We start from the raw sequence: 23,768 nt of genomic DNA, 5'->3' as shown, positions 1-23,768 counted from the left end.
TGGTTTCTTTTATTTTCTTGGCATAGTTAGTTGGCATTTAGTTGTTCTTAATTTTTGCAGGTTCAGTTGGGGGTTCTGTTTGTTGGCATAAAAGTCCTGTTTGGTGTTTTATTTTTGCTATTTGTTCTTTGGGGGCGGGGGGGGGTAAATCTGTTGTACGTATTTGGGTTATTTTGCTGGGGGGGTTCTCTGGGGGGGTGCTTTGATTTGGCTTTTGTGTGTGGAAGGGTGCTTTGGTTTTGATTTTACTTATTATAGTTAGTGTTTGTTTTGCTTTTCTTCTTGGAGTTCTTCTGTTGCTGGGGTGCTCTGCTGTTTTATAGTTGCTTTTAGATTCATGTTATTCTGGGGCGGTATTTTCCCCTGTTGTGGGTGTTTTGTATTGTAAAATTTTGCTCACTCTTTGTGGGGGGCTCCTTTGTTGGGGCTGCTTTTGTTATAGTAGTTTGGTTGGTGTTTATGTTTTCTGTTGACTTAGTGGTTTAACTTATTCCCAAAGGGAATGTTGGAGGTGACTAGAGGCACCTTCTTTGGGGGGGGTGCCATAAAGTGGCCCATGGGATCCAATCTCCCTGAAACTTGGGTGGTCTTTAGAGGACAGTGAGGAATAAGTCCCCTGCAAATTTGGGGGATTTTGCTTGCAAAATGCCACCCCCAGCCCCCTTGATAGCCCCCATAGTTTTCCCCATAAGAATAATGGCAATTGGAGGTGGCTGGGGATATCTTCTTCGGGGAGCCATAAAAGGCCCCCCAGAGTCAAATATTTATGAAACCTAGAGTGTCATTAGAGGACAGTTAGAAGTAGTTCCCCTACTAATTTGGTGAAATTCCATCCAAAAATGACCCCCCCAGGCCCCCAGATATACCAGAATTGAGTTTCCCATAGGAAACAATGGCCAAATTCAGCCTAATTTGCTTTGTATTACTGGAAAATACTGGAGAATGAATTTGGTATTCGGAGGTTACTGATTTTTTTTTTCAATTTGGTATTACTGAACCTGAATTTACTGATTTTTTTTTCTGTGCACACCCCTAATTAATGCACTATTAAATAAACTACCTTAATATATCATGCAAAGTACAGTATTTTTTCTTGAGTGTTGATGGCAAGCCTTTTAATAATAAATTTGGTTCATTTTGCTTACCAGTCAAAAATTATAATGACAAGCTGGGACGCATGAGAATCAGGGTGGTGGGGATCCATTCTCCCCTCCCCAGTCCAGGGACCTCTAGCTTCACTGCTGTGGCTCCCCCACCCATCTTAACTAACCTAACTTTTGCTGCAGCAGTGTTTCCTCCTCACCCCAGTCTGCCTGTCTTCAGCTTTGCTGTCACACCAGCAGCAACTCTCCTGGCCGCCTTGCAGATTCATGGCCTCAGCAGCTGCAACATTCCCAGGCACTCTGCGGCTTCACTGCCACAGCAACAGCGAGATTCACTGCTGTCACCACAGCAACTCTCTTGTCCCCTCCTTCCTGGCCACTTGCCTGCAGTTTTTTCCCCGCAGCAGCAATATTCCCAGTTGCCCTGTAGCTTCACTGATGCAGGATGGTGGTAGCAACAACTCTCCTGTCCTTCCTCCTGGTCACCTACCTTCCTTCCCATCAGTTGCTGCACCTCCCCCTTCCACTCCCCCTGCTTGCAGTTGTGCCACCTCAGCAGCAGCAGCTCCACTCCCAAGATTGGAAGCAATGCAGGGAGCCAAGTTCCAACAGAGGCACTGTTGCTGCACATGCTCAGACAACAGCGCCTGTATTCTGGGATTTTTAAAGCTTTCATCCATTTTTTTAAAGTGTTAGGATTTTCCTGCACAGCTGGGGAGACCCACAAACGTATAGGGAAACTTACTTCTTTGTAAATGGCCCCAATCTGTGGATTTACGTATCCGCAGATCATGGCCACTTGGCTATTAGTATATAAGATGGTCAGTCAATTTATTCCTCAGTGAGAGAAACCTTCTTTCTCTTGCAACTGTTTAGGCTCTCATGGGAATGCCAGATTTCCTTCCTATCAAGGCATGTTGATCAACTGCTGTTGGAATAAGTACCAAAATGGCATTGATTGGATCATCTCTCCAATGTTTCATCCATCAAGGGTATGCTCAGCATAACAGATTTTACCTAAGTCTCATATCCATGGCTAGAAAAATACATTTCAAGAAAAATCACCTCAATCACAGTGTGTCACAAAATGACTAAATGGAATTTCCTTTGAGGAAAAGTATTTATGTCTGCCTTATGTTTTAAATGAAACTTTTCTTCAAAATGGTAATTCTTAAAAAATACGTATGAGTTAAGCTCTTGTGGTTTTCCAGAGTAATCCTATAGAATGCAAGCAGGAGTCTTCCTTGTAGTATTTTTCAGCAGTCCCTGGAACCCAGTTTCATTATTGGTGTCATTACTACCACCGTATAATCTGAACATAAAAAACATGGTGTTTGTAACAAATGACTCCGCAGACCTGACAGTTATAGCAGCACCATTTCAAGACTGATGAAAAATTTCCCAGGGAGATCTTGGGTCAGGTTTACATAAACTAAACAGGAAGCAATTGCTACCACCATCCATATTAAACCCAAAATGGTCTGTGTAACTTCATCTGCATTTTATGTCTCTGCACGTCTCTTTCTTTCTCAGCTGGTGAAATTCCACACTTGCTTAGATTAGAAAAATAAGTTCATGTTTCTTGTTGTGCTGTTGATACGTTTAGTGGGTTTTGTGGGAAGTAAGGGTGTTATATATTATTTAAAAGCCAGTTTAAAAAGTTAGTTCCTTCAGTGTTTGTTCAAATTTTATGTACTTTGTAAATTTTATGGTGCCTAGGGGGTTGTTATTGCATTTTCCCCAATGGGCTACTAATGGAAGTTAGCCTGTCTACCCCATGTGCTAGATGCTGTTAGTATAAAACTGCCTTTGACTTTCACACCTCTCAAGGGACGAGTAATTGTTGTGTTCAAACAGCCTGTAATTGTGATCCCGCTGGTTTTCTCAGTACGCTTCTGGCTATTAGAATCATTAAACAACTCAGCACCTGTTAACAGCATTGTAAATATTCAACCTTGCTTGTGTGCAGGTTGAGCCCAATATAGGGGAAGGCTTACAGAGCCCAGCCTCATAAATTAGAGCTTCTGACAAGTCAATTATTGTGAAACTGGGTTTCACTGTGAAATAAATGAAATGGTGTACTGACAAAAAGGTGGGCTGTCTGTTTGCAGCAGAGGGAAAATAATGACTAGATGATTCAATGCAGTGACCATGAAACTGCACTGTTTTTTATTCTTTATCTGCAATTAAATAGTTAGATAATATACTTACCCGGAAGGTGGTGGTTGATATATAGTGCAGGTTTGAGCACTTTGCACACATCAGCCTTTAAAAAGCCTAAAAGTCTTTTTTAGCTGGGCACCTATTCTGTCTAATCAGGTAAAAGTATTGTACTTGAGAACATATTCTTAGAACTTTGAAATCCTATTTATGCTAATGTATATGCTGAATGATTGTAATGTATATGTATAACAATCAATACAAATGGTATACATAAAAAAGAGATCAAGCAGTCACATTAGTCTTCTAAGTCTCCTAGAAACAATGTGACTATTTTGGAATCCATTACTATTTGTAAGCATTCATTTTTTCTTTTCAAACCTGAAAAAATAGTTTTGATCAACAGTATTTTATGTAACTGACTGTACCAAAAGAAATCCTGTTCTACCATAGTATTTGTATCGATATCATCTTTTAAAGTGTTGGTGATATTAACAATAATGGGTAGGATATATGGGCTTTGATTAAACTTGACAGATTTTTTTCAAGGCCTGGCTTACAACCTAATTATATTCTTATTAAATTAATTATTTTTCGAGTAGCAAAAGAATATTACAACAAAAAGAAAGCATTTTCATGAATTATTCCCTAAATTATACTCCTACATATAGGCTTAAAAAATTAATATTTTCAATATTTCTTTATTTATAGTAGAATTCAATTTTTAAAGGGCCATTACTTAATCGACATTTAAGATTAAAAATCTTAAAAGAACATTTTTATCTTAATATTATAATTAAAGGTAAATTACAGTGGCTAAAAATAAACTGATCCTTAAAACATGATGGTACTTCCAAAGTAGATGCTCTGTTCAGTATACAGTCTGGGTAAATTCACCAATGGAATTGCATAATTGCTAAGATCCATCAAAGTGCAAGCAGAAACATAAAGAAATTGAATGTAGTTCTAACTGATGGGAGTTTCAAAAGAAGATTGAGATACAGCATGGGTTCTGCATTTTTTTAAAAGAATGAAAAATTCCACTGGTCATGCCCAAATGTTTGAGTGTGCCTCAGTTGGTGCCTGGTTTATATTAACCAGCTAACTTGTTTTGAGATCCATTGAGAAAGATAAAAGCATGTCAATATTAATACTGAAATGAAAATTAAAAGTTGTTATCCTCTATTAGGATCATACCTAAAATAAAAATATAGGCCTCTATCAAATTTTAATTAAACTTTGGTATTGATAATGACCTGTTAATGTTCCTTTAAGCTAGCTTGCCTTTGAATGATACAGCATGGGTTCTGCATTTTTTTTAAAAGAATGAAAAATTCCACTGGTCATGCCCAAATGTTTGAGTGTGCCTCAGTTGGTGCCTGGTTTATATTAACCAGCTAACTTGTTTTGAGATCCATTGAGAAAGATAAAAGCATGTCAATATTAATACTGAAATGAAAATTAAAAGTTGTTATCCTCTACTAGGATCATACCTAAAATAAAAATATAGGCCTCTATCAAATTTTAATTAAACTTTGGTATTGATAATGACCTGTTAATGTTCCTTTAAGCTAGCTTGCCTTTGAATGATATAATGTGGCAGTGTTGACAGAGAAAAATGCCTATACATAATACATGAAGTAATGGCCTTATTTTTCTTACTCAGAAGCATATATGGAAATATACATTCTATGATAAGTCATGAATTAGAAATACTTTCAATGTTCTTACATATCAAAGATGTAAAAACTCGCTACAATTCTGCTCTTGAGTTCTCATGCTATCTGCATCTCCCACCATTGTCTCATTACTGGATATTTATTTTCTAATTTGTGCTCTATTTGCATGATTATACCTGCATTCCTTTTAATTATTTTTTTTAGCAAAACGTTGAATATTTTACAATCCCCAAATCATTCTATTTTAGTTCCCCCCTCCCAATATTGCTTCTTACCATGCCAGCTGTTTTGGTATACTGCTTCAAATTTGTTAGGCGGTATATGGTACTATTTCACAAACAGTGGATCTTTACAGAAATAAGTAAGACCACAAATCATGGACAAATGCTCAAGTAGCAGAACAGTACAAAAAATGAAATGTAACAACAGTGCTAATGTGCATAGGTGCTTGCCTTGTATTACAGTAAAAGCTTTGTTGTGAGGCCAAGCTTTTCCCCATCAACCACCATATCCCCTGTATCTTTCGGGCACAGGCATGCCCCACTCGAATTTTCAAGAGCCAGCTCTGCCAGAGCACTCCTGAGATTCTTCTAGGTAGGAGGTGGGGCGGGACAAATTTAATTAACAAGTATCTCCTATTCCCCAAGTGCTGGATAACAAAGGTTTTAGTATATTTTTTTTCTTAGAGTGAGGATTTTATGCTGCTAACACAACCAGTTATACAATGAATTTATACAAACAATGCATTACCAGGTAAAATGCGTATCATAATCTTTAGTAAAATGTCTGATTCACAAATTAATGCAAATTTTCCAGCCTGCTTATTAAAGTATTCAGTAAATATACCATATTTGCCTTGCTGTGAGACAATCTCCCTAAAATAAATCATATACATTTTTTCGTTATTGTATGTAAAGATAACTTGAATGCAAATTTAAGATGAGCTCTCTTTTTCTAAGCAAATGTGGGGAAAATGCTATCATACAGGTAAATAGGCGATATATTTTCAGGTTGGTTATTATTTAAACTGGCTTCTCAGATAATACTTTGCAACTACTTTCATGGTTACAATATCTGTCCAAAAATAATCAAAACAACACATATCCTCTAAGGGTAAGAAATTAGTAATTTAGCAAGCAAGGAGAAATGTACCTGATTTGGGGGCCCATTAGGCAACTTCTGACACTTCATTTTTCTTCTCTTAAAAGCTCATCTAGAGAAACAGCCATAAAATATCCAAAAGAGGAAGGATCAAATATGAAAGCTTGCAGAAGGGTAGATTTTATTGGGGGGGGGGGATACCACAATCATTTATATGTCCCTTTACTCACATTTTTTTAAATGTCGTAAGGAAAATGTTTTGTTTGAGGTGGCCATTGTTTCCAACTAAAATATATTTAATTCTCATGATAATTATGGTCTGTACTGTGTTTGTTTCTGCTGTACAATGAATGATATCCTTATTCATGTGTCAGCAATATTTTATTTGTTCGTTCGTTCGTTCGTTCGTTCGTTCGTTCGTTTGTTTGTTTGTTTGTTTGTTTGTTTGTTTGTTTAAAACGCTTGTGTGCTGCCCTTCTACCCAAATAGGGTCACCAAGGCAGAGAACAGGGAAGAAGCCAATAGCACTTATTGGGGGTATGCCAAGCAAAACAAAAAAGTGTTCACCTGCTGGTGGAAGACAACAATGGGGGGAAGGGTGGACAGACAGATTTCCTCAGGAAGAGAGTTCCAAAGATTGATGCCATGACTGAGAAGGCCCTTTCTTATGTTGCTACCCATGGCAGGGGTGCTCAAAGCCAGTCTTCCAAAGATGACCCATGAGAGGATTTTAAAATTTCTTACTTCTGTTTCATTTTCATTTTTGCAGTTATTATAACCTAAATGATGTGAGCCATGACAACATGAATAAGTTTCTATCAAACCTTGTTGAGAAGTCGCTCATCGACCTGGAATACTCTTACTGCATTAAAATGGGAGAGGTATGGCTATTTTGCACTTCATTACAAGTTAAAAAGAACTAGATTACCCTTTGCACTTTAGTTTTTGTGCAATTAGATATATGTAGGGCACTATGGGACTTTTTGTTGCAACCAGGGGTCATTTCGTAGAAAAAGAGCTGCAAGAACTCATTAGCATATGCCACACCCCTTGCCATCATCGGAAGTGTGTCATTAGCATAATTTATTTGATCGGGCCCAAAATGGCCGGGATTCAGCTGCTGCCAGACAGGGGAGTGTTCCCTCCACCTGGCACCGACCCAATCCCGGCCGTTTCAGCCCCGATCCTGGCAGAAATGGGCCCAAAATGGCTGAAAATAGCCATTTTGAGCCCTTTTGGGCCCGGATTGGGGCCAAAATAGCTGGGATTGGGTCAGTGCCAGGTGAGGGAGGGTTCCCCCACCCAGCACTGACCCGATCCGGGCCATTTTGGCACCGATCTGGGCCATTTTGGCCCCAATCAAGGCCGAAACAGCCCAAAATAGCCAAAAGTCAAGTGGGCGGGGCCACCTGACAGTGACCTTTTGGGGGAACTGCCGGAATGGTATTCCGGCGCATTCCCCCTCCTAATAAGCCCTGGTTGCAACCTTTGGTATTTTTCAGTTACTTTGGCATTGAATTATTGTCATACAATTACGTTTATTTTAACACTATTGTTCAATTTAAATGCACACATAAACACCCCTATTAGAATACATTATAAAATGCTGTTAACTCAACCATGTTGTATTACTTTTATGTAAAATGTGTGCATTTCCCCATTTTTAACAGGATGACCACAGCATTGAACCTTTGACTTTAGGCCGCATTGCTTCATATTACTATTTGAAGCATCCAACAGTAAGAATGTTCAAGGACCATTTAAAACCTGAATGTAATATAGAAGAACTTCTCTCAGTTCTTACAGTAAGTTGTATATTTTTTTCATTCATCATAAGCAATAAGCATAAGCAATGTCTTTGCCTAATGACTATGTGGTAGCCTAACAAAGATATGTAGATTCATGTTGTTTGTAATCTGGATACAGGGATGAGCTGCAGAACATAATTCCAGTTTGCCTTATGGTAAGCAAAAGATCTTTTTTTATTATTATTATTATTTTTTTAAAATATAAAGGGGAAAAAGGGGACTGGGGAAAAGGGAAGAGCAACATATAAACAGAAAACACACACTACATCTACATGTCTTGTATTCCCTTCATGCTGCAATTTTTCTTTAAAGTTAACTTTCTAATATGCTATCAGATTGGTAGATCTTATAAAATACAGACTACATTCAGGATCAGGTCTTCTTCCCCCTGCCCCTGCGTCTCGGTCTCAGTTCTCTCTGCGCAGCTACAATAGCTGCGCTTGTTCCCTCCTCCCCCCCACTCTCCCCTTCAGACTTTGGACTTTCTTCTTGCTGAAACTCCTGATGGTTAAACAAAAAGTCTCTCAGCTGTACTTCCGATATTATCTTGTAGGTTTGATCCTTGTATCTGAACCAGATGCCTTCCGGAAACAACCATTTGTATTTTACATCACATTTCCTCAGGAAAGCCGCAAGTCTTTTATACATAAATCTTCTTTTACGAGCCAAAAATGGAACGTCGTTCAATATCTTGACCTTATTGCCCAGATAGTCCAAGTCCACATTATACGAATTATATAAGATGGTGTCCCGAGTCTTCTTAGATGAAAAGTCAATAATAATCTCGCGAGGCAGCTGACGCTTCATTGCATATTTTGAAGATGTCCGACGGACTTCCAAAATGTCGCTTTTTAACTCTTCTTTAGTTGCCTTTGCGAATGACGTCAAAAGTTCCGGCACCAAATCTTTTAGATTTTCACTTTGCTCCTCTTTTATATTCTGGAGACGCAGTACCGTTTGGGCACGGTCCACTTGTAATCCTATTATTTGATTCTCCAAGAGCTTCACTTCTTTACTTGTTGCTTTCATGAGTACTGCGTTTTCGCGTGCAGACTGCTCTGCTCCAGACGCTGTTTCTTTGATGGTTTTCACTTTGCTTTCCAATGAATCAACCTTTTGCCCCATTTCATTTAACTTCGCTACAAAGGGCTGCATAGCTTCAAAGACCGCTCGACTGACCATCTCTTCCAGGGTTTCCCCCTTCCCCTGTAACATCGCCATCACCAATTTACTCATCGCAGGGCTCTGCTTTTTCATTGCCATCTTAGGGGGGGGGGCGCCAGCTAAGTTCAGAAACTCCGTGAAGGGGAAGAAATCCGCACCTTCTTAGCTTCAACTCCCATCAATCCTTCGCATACGCTTAGAAATCAGAAGGGATTCGCTTACTTACAGGTTTTCACCTTAAATCTGCTTATTGCCGTTCTCCATGGCCCGGCAGCACGCAAAGTGCTGCGCAAGTCTGCCAGCCTCCGTTGGAGCAAACGGGCAATTTACCCCGTGCATTGCTTTCAGGGGGTTCTTCCCGCCGCGCTCCGGACCCTGCCTCCCTCACTGGGAGTCCTGGGGGTTAACCCTCACAGGTCAACCGCCCGGTCAGGCTGCTCGGACGTTTCCTCCCAGACCTGCGGAGAGGAGCGTCCGACATGGCTGGGAAAACGAAAACGAATCGGTAAGCAAAAGATCTTATTCCACCGAGTTTACATTGGAGCACTGTGATGAACACCTGTATGTTAACATACAATGTAGATTTAATTCCCCAAATATGATAAAAGAGTTTGTAGAGGAATCGGTATCAAAGGTTGGGATCTATTTCAATTTGGTGGACCTATGCGCTTGAGTTTTGAGAATTTGGGGGACTTCTGCAAAAGGAAATGTACTAAATTATTGAATCCATTAAAGCAACAGTATCTATGGCAATGAAAGCACTGATTACAGGAATATACAGTTGTTGAAAGTTATGTATTTTATTTCCAGGAACAGTCTTGAAAAGATCCTGTTTTAAAGAACTATTTTACACTTTGCATATATTCAGAAATTGTACAGTAAGAATGTAAGGATTTTTCATGGTTTTAATTTTAAACTATGTTCATACCAGCTTTATATGTTATCTGGCAGCCAGAAGAAGCTGCTGTGGGAGATGAAGCACATGTTACACAGTACTATAATTTTCTATTATTAAAAAGGATTCAAACATATTGGTTGAGATCCAAAGAGTTGTTTTGGGCATGCCCAGAGGACTTTCTGACCTTTCTGACCTTCAAACAACAAATCCCATCCTGTATCACAAACCACTTTTGAAAGTCCCTCAACTTCAAAATAAGTTGGCGGTGTGGCATGAGAAGCTGCTGGGAGAAGCAGAAGTCTAAACTGGGTATGCAGACCTAGCTGTGTAATTCTTTGGATCCATATCATTGAGAAGAGATTCACTGAAACTCCAAACCAGTTTTTCATCCTTTATCTGTCTTCTACTTTCTCCTACCTCAGTGTATGGATTTGATCTCTTGCATTAGTCATCTGATTACACAATTGATTTTTCACAAGCTGATAAGCAAATGACTCTGTCTTTGGGGAAACATTGAATTGAAGTCACTTTTTAGCCCCTTGCAGCTATGTGCGTCTATTCTGTTGGTGTTAAGGACCACTATCCTGTAAAAGACCATGTATATAGATGATACATAGTCTTTATTAAACCTCAAGGATGTTAATGCTTAGCAACATCTTCAGCATGTTTAAGCACTGCTTAAACATTTTATGTAACTTAAATCCAGAGCTCCACAAATGCCATCCCCTGGTTTCTTTGGACAACTTTTCTTTGTATCACATTATACACTGGCAGAAAGTGTGAGTAATCTTCCCCCTACAGCTGGGTTCTCTGTGAGCCAGAGGATTTGGTAGAGAGTAGGGTCCAGGGCAGCTACTTGTGGGTCCCGCTTAAATGAAATCAGTTGATCAAATGTATTTTTTAATCTATGTCCATAATACAAAAAACATGTAGCCTAAATGTATTAGAGAAAGCTGAAAGACATTAAAATATGTTTACTAAATATTCTGTAATTGCCCCGTTAAATATTCATAACAATCAGTGACATTTTAACAAGCATAGGTCTCAGCTTTGCCGCCCCATGAGGATTGAAGTAACGTGTACATGTAACTAGTTACCCCATTTTCCTTCCTGCTGAGAAGAAACTCGAGTTTCTTAAAACAAGGACTGATGTTCCAGTTGAGAAATGGCAAGGATTCTCATTCTGAATGTTTCAAAACTGCAGCCTCATTGTTTAAAAGTAAAACAATGGTTTATTATATTCTAAAAGTGGTGTGTATTTTGGGAAAGTTGTGTGTTAGGTCTATGATGCTTCATACAGGCCTCGCACACACACACACACATTTTTCCTTGTGAATTTTGAATTTACTGTGCCTAAGTGCATTATACAAAATTAAAACATCAGTATATCTGGCTTTTATAAATGTAATAGGGTTGTAAAGACTTTTTGTACTAATGATCTATCTTTCAGCCTAAAGTTCTTTGATGCAGATGCTGGTTTTTATAATTATTAGTTAAAATATTGTCCCAGTTTTCCTTATTAAAGGTGTAAATTGAACATTTTCCGCAATCCCATGCTCTGTTGAAGGTATTAGGCATTTTAACAGAATTATCACCCCAAGTATTTTTTCTTAAACACCATGCATTAATGAGCTTTATAATTAAGCGACTCATTTCACACCTCTTGTTAACCAATTGCATTGCATCTATCTTGCTCCATTGATGCCCTTCTCACTTACTTATTGAAGCGTTTAACAGTTTTGGCAACAGGGAATTACATGACATGGGATAAGTAGTCTAATTAGATGCAAGTGAAAATCCTTGGGGAGATGGATATTTTAAAAGTAATTTGAAGAATCTCTTAATGATGCTGGTACTGAAAATTGTAGGCCATAGCAAAAAAAAAAAGGCATGTCAGCTTTGCAAAACATGGTTGGTGGAATAGTCGTGCAGTGTTCTTATGAAGTTTTTTATTTATTTTGCATGATAATTTGAAGGGTTTTTTAAAAAAAATTAACGTGACTGTTTTTCCCTTGGAATATAGCTATTGGTCTTTTTATTTCAAGACCTTTCAAAACTGAAATGACCCAGTTCCAGTAGACCTGCATGGGGGAGGGGGCTCACTCAGACAAATGAAGATCTCTGCCATTATTACAGACATTTTTCCATTACCACCCCCCGCCAAAAGCAGGGCCACCTGAGTCCCACTCCCCACCCAACCCCCAACCCCTCAGTGGCTGCATCTAGTTGATGTGCATTGCCTGCCTAGCAACATGTGTTAGCTATGAGCCTGAGTTAAGAAAAATGGGTACAAATAAGGCTGTGCTGATCCTGATTTGTATGATGTTTCTTCCATAGAGGGAGAAGACAGTGGAAGTTACAATTTTTTGCTTCTGTGTGGCTACTCTACTCTGGGATTATGGTGGTGACTGATGGTTATTATCAGCTTGTAGAATCAATCACTGAGCTAGCAAGCAAAAAAGAAATGGCTGTTGTTACAGAGTGACATCCAATCAAATGATCAGCCCCAGAACAACTAGATTTGAAATCACCAGCTCTTTCCTACTGCTGAAAGCATGAACTGGGGTTTCTTTGGCCTGCCATTTTCATGGAGATACTGGTGAGGAGGGCATGTCCACTGCTCCATGAACTCTATACCTTAGGATATGCCTGTGGATAATTGGATTTACCTCCTCACTGCCTTTTCTGCAAATTCCAAATCTGTTCATACAAATGAGAGAAGCTTAGTACAATTTCAAGTACAGGTAGTTTCATCACATTGCACCTAATCTTACTGCACCCTCTAATTTAGATAACATCAAAGACCAAAGTAAATTTACCTATTGCTCTAATTCAAGAAATGTTAATTAATGGAAGTAGAAGTTATGTGAAGACAACTTCCTTGGTTACTTAGAAGAAGTAATCAAGTAAGTGACAACAAAAGTAAAACAATATATTTTAATTGTTGAATTTATATTTATTTATCATTTATTAAAATGTTTATACCCTGCCTTTCGTTTTTGGCTCATGATGGTTAGATACACCTCATTAAATGCAAAATAAAAAAAATTGCTGAATATGTTCTAATTTACTATAAAAAATTATGAAAATCATGCAGGAAATGGTACAGCTTGGGAAAATTCTGAACAGTTCCAGAACTTTAGTTTTATCTTTTTGACATTAATGCAAAGTCTGATGATGAATATAAATCTACTAATGATATGAAAAGTACAGAATTTGATCCATAATACTATGTAAACCTTTAGCTATGCTTAATTTAAAGGAACAGTTGGTATATTTGATTACTCTACACTAGTGTTTCTTAAACTCTTTGAACTTTGGAGTTTTTCTAAAATTATTCTATTTTCTGAGCCCCCACCCTTGTCAGTGACCATCTCTTTGAAAAGTGAATACTCATTGCCTCTGCAAACAGTTTTATGGATGCAGACTGCTGCTGTACACCTAAGGATGAATCAACAATTGACAACATTGAAAAAGAACTAGGAAAGGGCATCTCCAATTCCTTCCTAATAAGAGTCATGGAGATGAGATAGGATCAGGAAAAGCTGCTCAGAAGCTGCCTCTCTGCAGCTTTCATGGTCAACGTATCCAGAGAGTTGTTGTAGCTTAGGTTAAGGGGTTGGGCAGCAAATCAACATTCTGCTGGTTCAGCTCCCACTACTGCCATGAACTCTGCAAGTGGCCTTTGGTAAGCCACTTCTCAGCCCCAGTTTCCCAGCTGTATTGTGTGGGTAATAATAATAGCACTACTGACTTTCTTCACCACTCTGTGGGCACTAATCTGTCCAGAAGGCAGTATATAAGCATATGGTTGTTGTTGTTATCCTGACTTACCAACAATACTAAACTGAGAGGAAAATTCCTCTGGATTTCCCTCTCTGGAACATCATGCTTCTTCTGCCCCTTCTCCAAGGAATAGTCACTCAACATGGTGAGAATTATTGCCTTAAATTATCATTTCATAATTTCTTCTGGCTCATCAATATTTTCCCCCACAAGAGGGAGCTCACAGGGCCTTTTCCAGCTTGTCTGTGAAGAAGTTTAAATATTATGCTTTTTCTTGTTCTCTGCTTATTTCTTTAAGCAGTGATTCTCAAACGTTACCAAATGGAAGATCTCCATTTTCATTTGTGTGTCATTTAAGATCTTGGACAGGAATTTATGTCTGACTTCCATATACAAGGGACACAGTGAAGAAGGTCCTCTAAGTGATCTATTGCATAAACAAATGCATTGCTCCTTTGTTTTTTTGGAGTACCAATCTAAAAGTAACTCAGTTGGCATTGTTTGGAACCTCTATGATGTAAATGCCATTCTAAGGTTGTGCGCAGAAATATTAACCAGGTAAGAGGCTCTAAGATGGTCTTTTAAAATGTTTATACCATGGGGAGACCTTTGTCTGGGTAACTGACCAATTGTCAATTAAGTTGTCACCTTTATAAACCCACTCCCGCAGGTCAAAATTGTTCCCTGAGGGCTGAAGCAAATCATCTGGGGCTGTGTAGCGGGAAATAATGTTACTAAGAAATTTTGACCTTTCTTTGACCTTTCTTATTAGTGCAGAAATTAATAGCAATTTAACTGTATCTAATATTGGCTTGATAAAGGTGTAACAACATAGTTAAATTATTAGAAGTCATCCAAGGGCTCATGCACGCTCAAGAAGAGGAGGAGGTGATTTTACTTGATTCCATCTTGTTGCAGCAGTGCACTGTCCTCTGTTTTCTTTGCACATCTCTTGTAATCCTCCGAGAGGATTTTCAGAGCAAACAGCTGAGTAGAGCAAACTGCTTGAGGAAAGGGAAAGATGCACTCTGACAATTCCTTCCATGAACTTTTCTATTTAACATTTCATCCATTTTCCTTCAGCGTATGTACAGTGTCATGAATTAACCACAAACAACTGATTCCACCATCTCACTGCAGACCTCCTCCTTGACTCCTATGCTATCCCTGGGAGCCCACTGACTCCTGTGCTAGTCATTGACTACCAGCAACAAAATTTTAAACAGTTAGTGAGCTGCAGCTGGATAGTCCATGGATCATTAGATACATGCCAGTACTGGGCATGAATCAAAATACGAATCAAATTTTGTGATGAATCGAGCCAATTTGTGTTTCATGAAAACGCATTTTCTGGGGCTGCATTTTTCATGAAATTCACGACTTTTTGGCCCGATTCGTTTGATTTGTGAATGATTCGTGATGCCAGACAGGCTGACACTGATCCATTGATTCCCTAGGCAACATAGGCCCGAAATGTCTGTGTTCAGACCTTTCGTTGCCATTGGAAACCCCAGTCTTTGCCCTCATAACCTTGACAAGCAGCTCTCCTTGCCAGCTGGAGAGCTTTCATTCTTCCCTATACAGTGAGGAGCAGGGGGGTTAATCCCCTAGGCAACTGAGGAGATGGGCTTTCTGTAGCCATGGGAACACCAATCTCATCCCTCCAAACCCTGTTAGGCAGGTCTGTCTGCCAAGCACAGACCTCCTGTTCTGCTCTATGTGAGCTTTTGTTATATAAGGCACCTCTGTCTGCCTCGTGCTTTTAGTTCCAGTAGACAGAGAGGGAGGATCTGTTGCTGGGATTTAGAGTGAGAGTGGAGTCGGGAGCTTTTGGCTGGATTTGCTGCTGCTTCAAAAGAGACTGGTTTTATTTTGTGCATCTCTCCCATCTGAGCAGGTGTCTGTGTGTTGGTTTTGGGGCCCTCCCCCAAGCCCAGTCTCAGGGCCACTGCCTGGCTCTGGGGCCCAGCTTTGTGGGTTTCGGTCAACGTTATGCAGTCTTGACCAAACTGGGAGGGTGAGTGGAAGAAAGCCTGCTGAAGTCTGCCTGCGAGTTTGGCATCTCTGGGTATGAAGGGGGCCATTGAAGTGCCCTGGATTCTGACGAATCATGAAATTAACAAATCATAACGTGAAAGGACAATTTTGTGGAAGTTCATGTTTCGTGATTCGTAGAACGCGACAAAATGTGAAACTCTCATTTCATTTTTTTCCCGTTTCGTGCCCATCTCCAGCCAGTACTACTTTTGTCTATAGTAAGAGGTTTCTAGGTTTTAAAGAGGGTTCTAGGTTGTGTTCTCTTCAGACTTTTAGCCCAGATGTCAGATTTGGGGGATGTAAGGAAAGGCGTTGACTGGGATTAGTCACTGACAATTAAATATGCTCTTAGAGGCACATATTACTTCACACAGGGAACTTATACTAAGATTACTTGCAATAAATTGTTAAAAGCAGATTCCAGGCTGAGTGAGATTTGAGTTCCTGTTTTCCAACTCCTCTGACCTCCCAATGCATAACACATTCCCCACTGCAACATACACAAAATTGGTATAGATCTCACTGAGATGTTCTGTCTACTTGTAATTGCTGACATTTGGTGAGGGGGAGGGAGAATAAGCAAGGAGAGGAGGGAAGGGCCAAATGGAAAACATTATTGAACAAGACATATGAGAATGAACCTAGTCAGTAAGAGAGTTAACTGACTCAGGACAAGAACTATTTCCAAAACCTTCCTGCAGCTGCTCTTTCCCCACCCATTGTAAGGCAGTTGAGTGGCATACTTCTTGAACATTTTCCAAAAGAGCTTGTAAAATAATGTGAGCTGGAAATTCAGAGAAGAATTGCAGTATGGGCCAATTCATACAATATAGAGTCTCCATGGCCACAACTCGGACTTTATATCACACACATACCCCAGAGTTCGATGCCTCTCAGGCATTCAGTTGCCTCAGTAATTAAGAAGGAATTCTACCCAACTCTCTTTTCACAAAATGGCTCCATGGAGCTGCTGCTTGCCTCACTTGATGAGTTAGGTATAGCCATTGTTTCAAGTCTGTTTCTTAGTGGAGCAAATAGAGGAAAAGCTGAAGGACCCTTTTCATTCACACCATGATTGGGAGGCATGGAACTCCTAGCACACATGTGATACAAAGCCTTGTAGCAGCCACAGGAGCTTTGTATTGTGTGATTAAGGAGACAAAGGGTCTGACCTAAGGAAGCCAGACCCCTTTGCAGCTGTGGGCCTTTTCAAGTTCTATTCTTTCCTTTTGCGCTTTTTAAAATGGATAACTAACACCATCTTTTTCTTCAAAACTGTTCGGAAGTTAGCAAATTTTCATTGTACTGCAGCAATTTTGAAAAGATTACTACAGATGAAGTAATATAAAATTATGTATAAAATTTACAGCAGACCATTTCTAGCAAGCTCTTTGGAGGGGCGGGAGAGAGCAGCCAATATTGTGGGGAACTGCTGGCCCCATAAACAAAACATCAGGCAAAACAGCAGCTATGGTAAACCTTAGTCCAATAAAGATTTTCAGTGTCGTTCCTTGCATTGGAGAAACATTTGTGTATGTGAGATTAACTGGTACTGTTGCAATCTCTAAAAAGTGTATTTGAAGTTATATACAGCCATCTAATTTTAGGAGATTTATTTTGATGACTGGGTTTTCAACTAGTCAATGGGATGACAAAACTATATAAAGAAGGGGCCACATCTGTCTCATTTTAGCTTGAAGGTCAAAGTAAATGTGATGCCTACAGTAAGTGTTAAGCACAAACCACATCCAGTCATGTAGGGAAAGGGGATGGGGATCTGTGTTCATCTTCAAAAGGGGCACAGGGGTAAATAGAGCAAAACTCTCCCACTTGAGACTTCCAGGCAGCTGCTCTTTCCAAATGATTTTCTCCTGACCAAGCACACGTCTCTGGTCTCAGAGCTCTGTTGATACCACTAGCCTCAATGGATATGGGGAAAGAGACAGAAATGATACTGGGAACCATGCTCTGTCCTGGGAGGATTCTGGATTGCTTACCCATGTTCCTCTGGACCCTGATCTGCCCACCCTCTTTTCTGTGTTCCTGGAGCAGAGCTATTGCCTTCACATCTAATCCTCCCTTAAGGCTACAGTCCAGAAAAAACAAAGAAAACAGTAGCATTAAAACTGGCAAGAAAGGCAAAATAGAGGTAACCTTTAAGCTGATAATGAACAGGGATTTTACTGAACTGAAGAAAAATTTCAAGCACACTGGGCAAGACTATCCTTTTGAGAACCAAAACACTGAAAAAACACTTTGGTGAAATGGGAGAATGTATGTAACTGTATGAAGAAGATGCACAGTTGAAACATTCAGAGTCTTTTTCAATTCTGTAAATTCTGTTTGGCAGCAATTTGGGTTTCCCCCTTTCTCCTTGCCTTCCTTCCCACAGTCCAGGGGAACATGTGCACACTATCCATGCACTTCTCAGTTTTTCCATACAGAAGCTGCCCTCCTAGAGACTCCTCAAGCGGTACTTTAAATTCTCTTGGAAAAGCACTGTGAAATATTAGGAGTCATTTCAAGGGGAAATGGAGGGAACATAGCGCAAGTTTTCCCTCTGGTTGGATTGACTTGAAAATGATATGTCCCAAAAAGAGGGTCTCCCCAAACAAAGTAATAACTGTGATATGTCTAGTAGTAACAACTAGATTCAATGTCAACCTTCTTATATCTTTCAATAATCTGCTGCTTACAAAATTGAATATTTATCAACAATATTGAACAAGTTACAAATTATCCAAACAGTCAACAATAAACAAGACAATAGTAAACCACTTATAGAAAGCACACTCCAATATGTTACTATTCCTCTATTCATATTTCCACATGTAGTCCATCAATTGTCCTTTAATCCAATAGATGTTCCATTCCATATAATTGAATGTTCCTAGTTGTGGGAGATAAGCATTCCTTCATGTGGGGATGAAATAAAGGATATGATGTTGTATTTTATTATACGCGTTGCCTCAATGCCGCCTCTCTCGATGTCTTAAGGAGGTCTCAAAATAGGTTCAACGCACTCTAGGCTGGAATCTCTTCCCCCAAAGTAGCAAGGAAGTTGCTTCTCCCCATCCGCCCGACAAAATGCTAGCAAATTTTGTTTCACATGGTAAAGCTTTCTCAGGGGCTTTGCTGCTATGTAAATAAATACATACACAAACTTATACAGATGTACCGACTTTAAAAATGCTCAGTTCCTAATACTGTATACCCATTTCCTCATACCCACTGTTGAAAATTATTTCTTGGACATCAAGTTGGTCTGGAACCGGTATGACGGTAACAATCTCCATAGTTACCATTAGCACTTCCTGATCTTATATTAATGTGCATGTACCATCCCCTCTACTGCCTATTACGTTCTTAAAGGAAACATGTCAAGTTCCATTCACCATTCAGACCTATAGGTCCCATGCTTTTCAAATAAAATACCTAGAACATTTCTCTTTGGAGTAATTGATTGGCCATAAACATACCCTCCTTGTTTCTAACCACCTCCAACACAGAGAATCTGATACCATGTTCATTATGTTGTGCCTGTAGGAAATGGGCTGTTAAGGGTGCTTCCATAATACATCTTCTTATTTTGGACTGGTGTTCTTGAATGTGTATTCTTAACACACGAGAAGTGCTACCTATATAACATTTCCTCCACAGGCATTCAATTATGTACACTACCCCTAAGGTATTACAAGTCGAAAAGTTTTTTAGTTCTATTTCTCTATCCAAATGATGGATCATCAATTTCCTGCCTGGGTTCACTAGCAGGCACATGCTACAATGCCTGCAACTATAGTGGCCAACAGGATTACTTCTCTGTTCCTCCTTAGATTGCATATCTGCTCGAATCAATATGTCTCTCAGATTTTTTCTTCTTTTATATATGATCATAGGCATCTCCAAGCAGCCTGGGATGTGCTGCACCAAGTGCCGGCTCTTATAGTATCACTAATCTGAGGTGCCCATGGGGTAAATTTGATAGCCCAATGCAATCTGCACCCTTCCTCTTTATGTGAAGCTTTTAATAGATCACACCTGTTAGTCTTCTCTGCCCTAGCGTATGCTGTCTGTAGGGTCGCAGGGGAATAACTCCTCCTTTTAAAATTCCTTACCATCCTGTCTCTTTCCTTGGTGTAATCTGTGTCAATTGTGGAATTTCTTTTAATCCAAAATAGCTGACTGAAAGGTATGTTATTTTTCAAACGGGCTGGATGGTATGAGGTAAAATGTAAGTATGAGTTTTTATCTGTGTGTTTGTGGTATGGTCGAACTGCCAATCTGTTGTCTGTATGTCTGTAAATTGTTACATTCAAAAAGTTGATTTCTAAAGAATTAAATGATCTGGTAAAATTAATGTTCAAATCCAGGTTGTTAATCCAACTGGTAAATGCGTCTAAGTGTTCTGGATTAGAAAAAATTAAGAAAATGTCATCAATGAAACAACGATAGTAAAGAATCTCAGAGTGGTATGGGTTAGTCTGGGGGCACAATATGTTCTGTAATTCTAGTGTGTTCATGTACAGGTTCGCTATTGAGGGAGCCACGAGGCAGCCCATCGCGACCCCTTTGATCTGTAAATAATATTCAGAACGATAACGAAAAAAATTATTTTCCATAATTAAATTGATTAAAGAAAGCATGAATGTTGTGGGGGGTCAGGGTTTTCTCTATTCCTTAGAGCCTCCTCTACAGCTACTGTGGCTCCTTCCAGGGGAGCAGAGGTATATAATGACATCACATCTAAAGTTACAAGGAGAACCTCCTTTGGAAGAAGTAATTTTTCTAATTCCAAAATTAACTGAGTAGTGTCCTTTAAGAATGCTGCTGTTCTAAGGACCTGGTGTTGCAACTGTTTGTCTAGAAGTTAGCCAATGGTTCCAAAATGGAATGAGTGCCCACTACAATAGGTCTTCCAGGTGGGGGGTGTCCACCCTTGTGAATTTTTGGTAAAAAGGTAGGCACTTTTGGATCCTTATTATATACCATCTTGTGAAGTGCTGGTGAAATATCATCTGCTAACATGGCTTCATCTAGTACGATCTTAATTGGGTAGGCTACTCGTGAGCTAGGATTCTCCTTGATTCGCTTGTAGCTGTTCTCATCTTGCAACTGTTCTTTACTTCCTTCTCATAGTCCTCTATGTCAAGGAGGACTATGCCCCCTCCTTTAACTGCTGGTTTTATTACCAAGTTTTTATCATTAGTTAATTTCTCTAGTGCTTCCCTCTCTTCTTTAGTTAAATTGTGCCAAACTCTTTTGTTTACATTCTCAGCTGCCTCTATGTCTCGCAAGACCACCCTTTCAAAGTATCTATGCTAGGGTCTGTAATGTTAGGTACAAAAGTGGACTTAGATTTGTTAATTGCTTTATTTTCCTTTATTACGGGATTGTCGCCAAACATTTTTTTCGATTTCAATAAACAAATCAGCCTGAACACATCAATTCTAGTGGCAAACAGTGAGTAATTGGGAGTGGCCCTTTATTTAACACTGTCAACTCAACCACAGTTAGTTCTCTCAGTGAAAGATTGAAGACTAGAGTCTCCGTCTGTTCCTTTTCTGTGGTGGTGGTCTCTGACCAAGTGGTCAGCCTAAAAAAGCCTGATTATTGGAGGAGGTAGTCCTGTTTCTCAAGAACCTGCCCGTACTAGGTCCTGCTTCTACGTCTGAGGAATCTGACACCTCTGATTCAGATTTGAATCCAAGGGATTCCCTTGAGTGCCTTTTTTGGATGTTGGTTTGTCCCACCATTGATAAACTCATTCAGAAGCATAATCCTTCATGCCTCTCTCAAATTTTTGTAGTTTGAACTCCCAAAGCTTACATTCAAACTCCACTAGTTTATGATATGTGACAATAATAATCCAAAGCAGCATTTTTTTTCTCTACCAACTAAGTGAATATGCCGTAATCTTTTAATCTTTCTGCTGTTGGCTACCTTGTCAAAATACATGAGATCCATTTGATCAGAGATTGCATATGAGGTCTACAGAACATGATTTTCCCCTCCTTCTATTTGAAGTTTAATGCAAAACACTTAAAGTTTTGCAAACAGATTTAATTTTAAATTGAGAAGCACTTTTAATTCATTCTAAAAACCCATGCAGGTTTTACCTGTTCATAGAAAGAGAAAACACTTCTTTGATAAAGTCTCATATGTGTGTGTTCTTCCCTCCTGTCTGAAGAAAGGAGCTTTAATTCTCAAAAGCTTACACTCTGAAAATCTTGTTGATCTTTAAGGTGTCACTGGACTCAAATCCTACTTTTCAACTGCAGACCAACACAGGTACCAGCCTAACTCTTCCTTCCCTTTTTCTCTTTGTGAGAAATGGAAGGCCAGTGGAGGGGTGAGGCTTTAGTCTTTTTTTCTCCTTGAGAACTTTTTATTTTTTTCTTTGGATAAAATTGAAAAAAAATCTCATTAAATATTTAGAAAGATGAGTAAAACATTTTTTGATGCAGCATTTTAAAATCGTTTAGGTATTCTTTGCAAAGTGTATTGCATCTTTATAGGCTATATGTGAGGTTGGTGCCTGGGCAAAAAATACACAAAACACCAGTGTTGGGTGAAAATAGGCCACAACTTTATTGATTACAGTCATCAGAGCATTGGCACAGCATAAGGGCAATAGATCCACAGCATCAAATGCCCCCCCTTCTCCTGCCCACCTGCTAGGCACTATGGGATGGCAGGAAATGTAGCACCCATCCAGGCATGATCCTGACAGTCTCTGCCACCTAGGATGGAGCCTGAAACAGCCAGCCCAGGCATGTACTCTCTGGCTTCCCCCAGATCCCTTAAAGGACCCAGGTAAAGGGGGGTGAGTTGCCCAGCCAGTATGACTCATCCCAGTGGATCTGGCCCTATGCCTTGAAACTGCCCAACCAAGTTGTGACAAACATCCCCAGCAGCAGCTGGCACCTGGGGAGGGAGGGATGGAAAAACATCCATCCTCTCAGCCTCTGTCCAGCCATGGTGACAAGGGCCACAAATGGTAGATGGTGCAGCACCAAACCCTGCCTGCACTCCTTCCTGTTGCAGAAAGATAAAATAGCAAACTAAGTTTCCTATCCCAAATTTATTTGAACATGACATCTCCTAGGCTATCCAGCTCTAAGCTTTTATTTCTGGCAGTGGATCCAAGCTCTGAAGATACCACATTTAAATAAATGCTGTGGTGGTAGTGGAGAGTGCCATCAAATCATAGTTAACTTATGGCAATCCCTAGTGGGGTTTTCATGGGAAGAGACTAACAGAGGTGGTTTGCCATTGCCTGCTTCTGCAACCCTTGTCTTCACTGAAGGTATCCCATTCAATTACTAACCAAAGCCAACCCTGCTTATCCTCTGAGATCTGATGAGATCAGGCTTGCCTGGGCTATCCAGATCAGGGTAAATAAATGCTGTATATTGAAGACAAGGGAATGTGTAATAGCTAAAGGTTATAAATGTCAATGGTTTTTCTATGCTCAATTGCTAGAAAGGTTTAAATCAGATTAAAAAATTATGGGACTTTGACTGTGAAAAGAGAGTTTGAAAAAGAGCTTTGTACAAATGATGAACATGTCATTTCCAAAATGTATAAACTTTTGTTGAAATTTGATATGGAAAAAGAATGTGTGAAAGACTGTATGATAAAATGGGCTAAAAAAATTGGGTAAAGGGGTTCAAATTTACTTTGAGCTCCTCACTTAAAGAAAACATAAAATATATTGATGGTATATGTCTCCAGATAAATTAACAAAAATGAATGAAGGTATGTCAAATAAATGCTAGAAATGTGAGCAACATGAAGGAACATTTTATCACCTTCGGTGGACTTGCCTTAAAGCAAAAAAATAATTGGTCACAAATTCATATGATAATACAGAAAATTTTGAAGATCAATATATAATTTAAACCACAAGCCTTTTTGGGGGGACTAATGGAAAATAAACATAGTATCCTATTTTTATATATGACAACGGCAGCTAGGCTTTTATATGTGCAAAAAGGGAAAAGTACAGTACTGCCTTCAATAGGTGACTGGA

The 23,768-nt window shown here is 39.4% G+C and overlaps 1 protein-coding gene across 1 annotated transcript in view; it reads left to right on the top strand.

Annotated features, from left to right (window-relative positions):
• Nucleotides 1–23,768, top strand: part of ASCC3 (activating signal cointegrator 1 complex subunit 3) — a 362,388-nt gene that overhangs the window by 276,278 nt on the left and 62,342 nt on the right. Inside the window, exons 35-36 of the mRNA XM_054986845.1 lie at nucleotides 6,813–6,924; nucleotides 7,714–7,848. Of these exons, the coding sequence (XP_054842820.1) occupies nucleotides 6,813–6,924; nucleotides 7,714–7,848 (247 nt within the window). The remainder of the gene's footprint in view (nucleotides 1–6,812; nucleotides 6,925–7,713; nucleotides 7,849–23,768) is intronic.

This window comes from Eublepharis macularius, chromosome 1 (assembly GCF_028583425.1).
Source record: "Eublepharis macularius isolate TG4126 chromosome 1, MPM_Emac_v1.0, whole genome shotgun sequence".
Classification (NCBI taxonomy): Eukaryota; Metazoa; Chordata; class Lepidosauria; order Squamata; family Eublepharidae; genus Eublepharis; species Eublepharis macularius.
The sequence above is the reverse complement of the archived record's forward strand: the minus strand, read 5'-3'. Positions and strand labels throughout refer to the sequence as shown.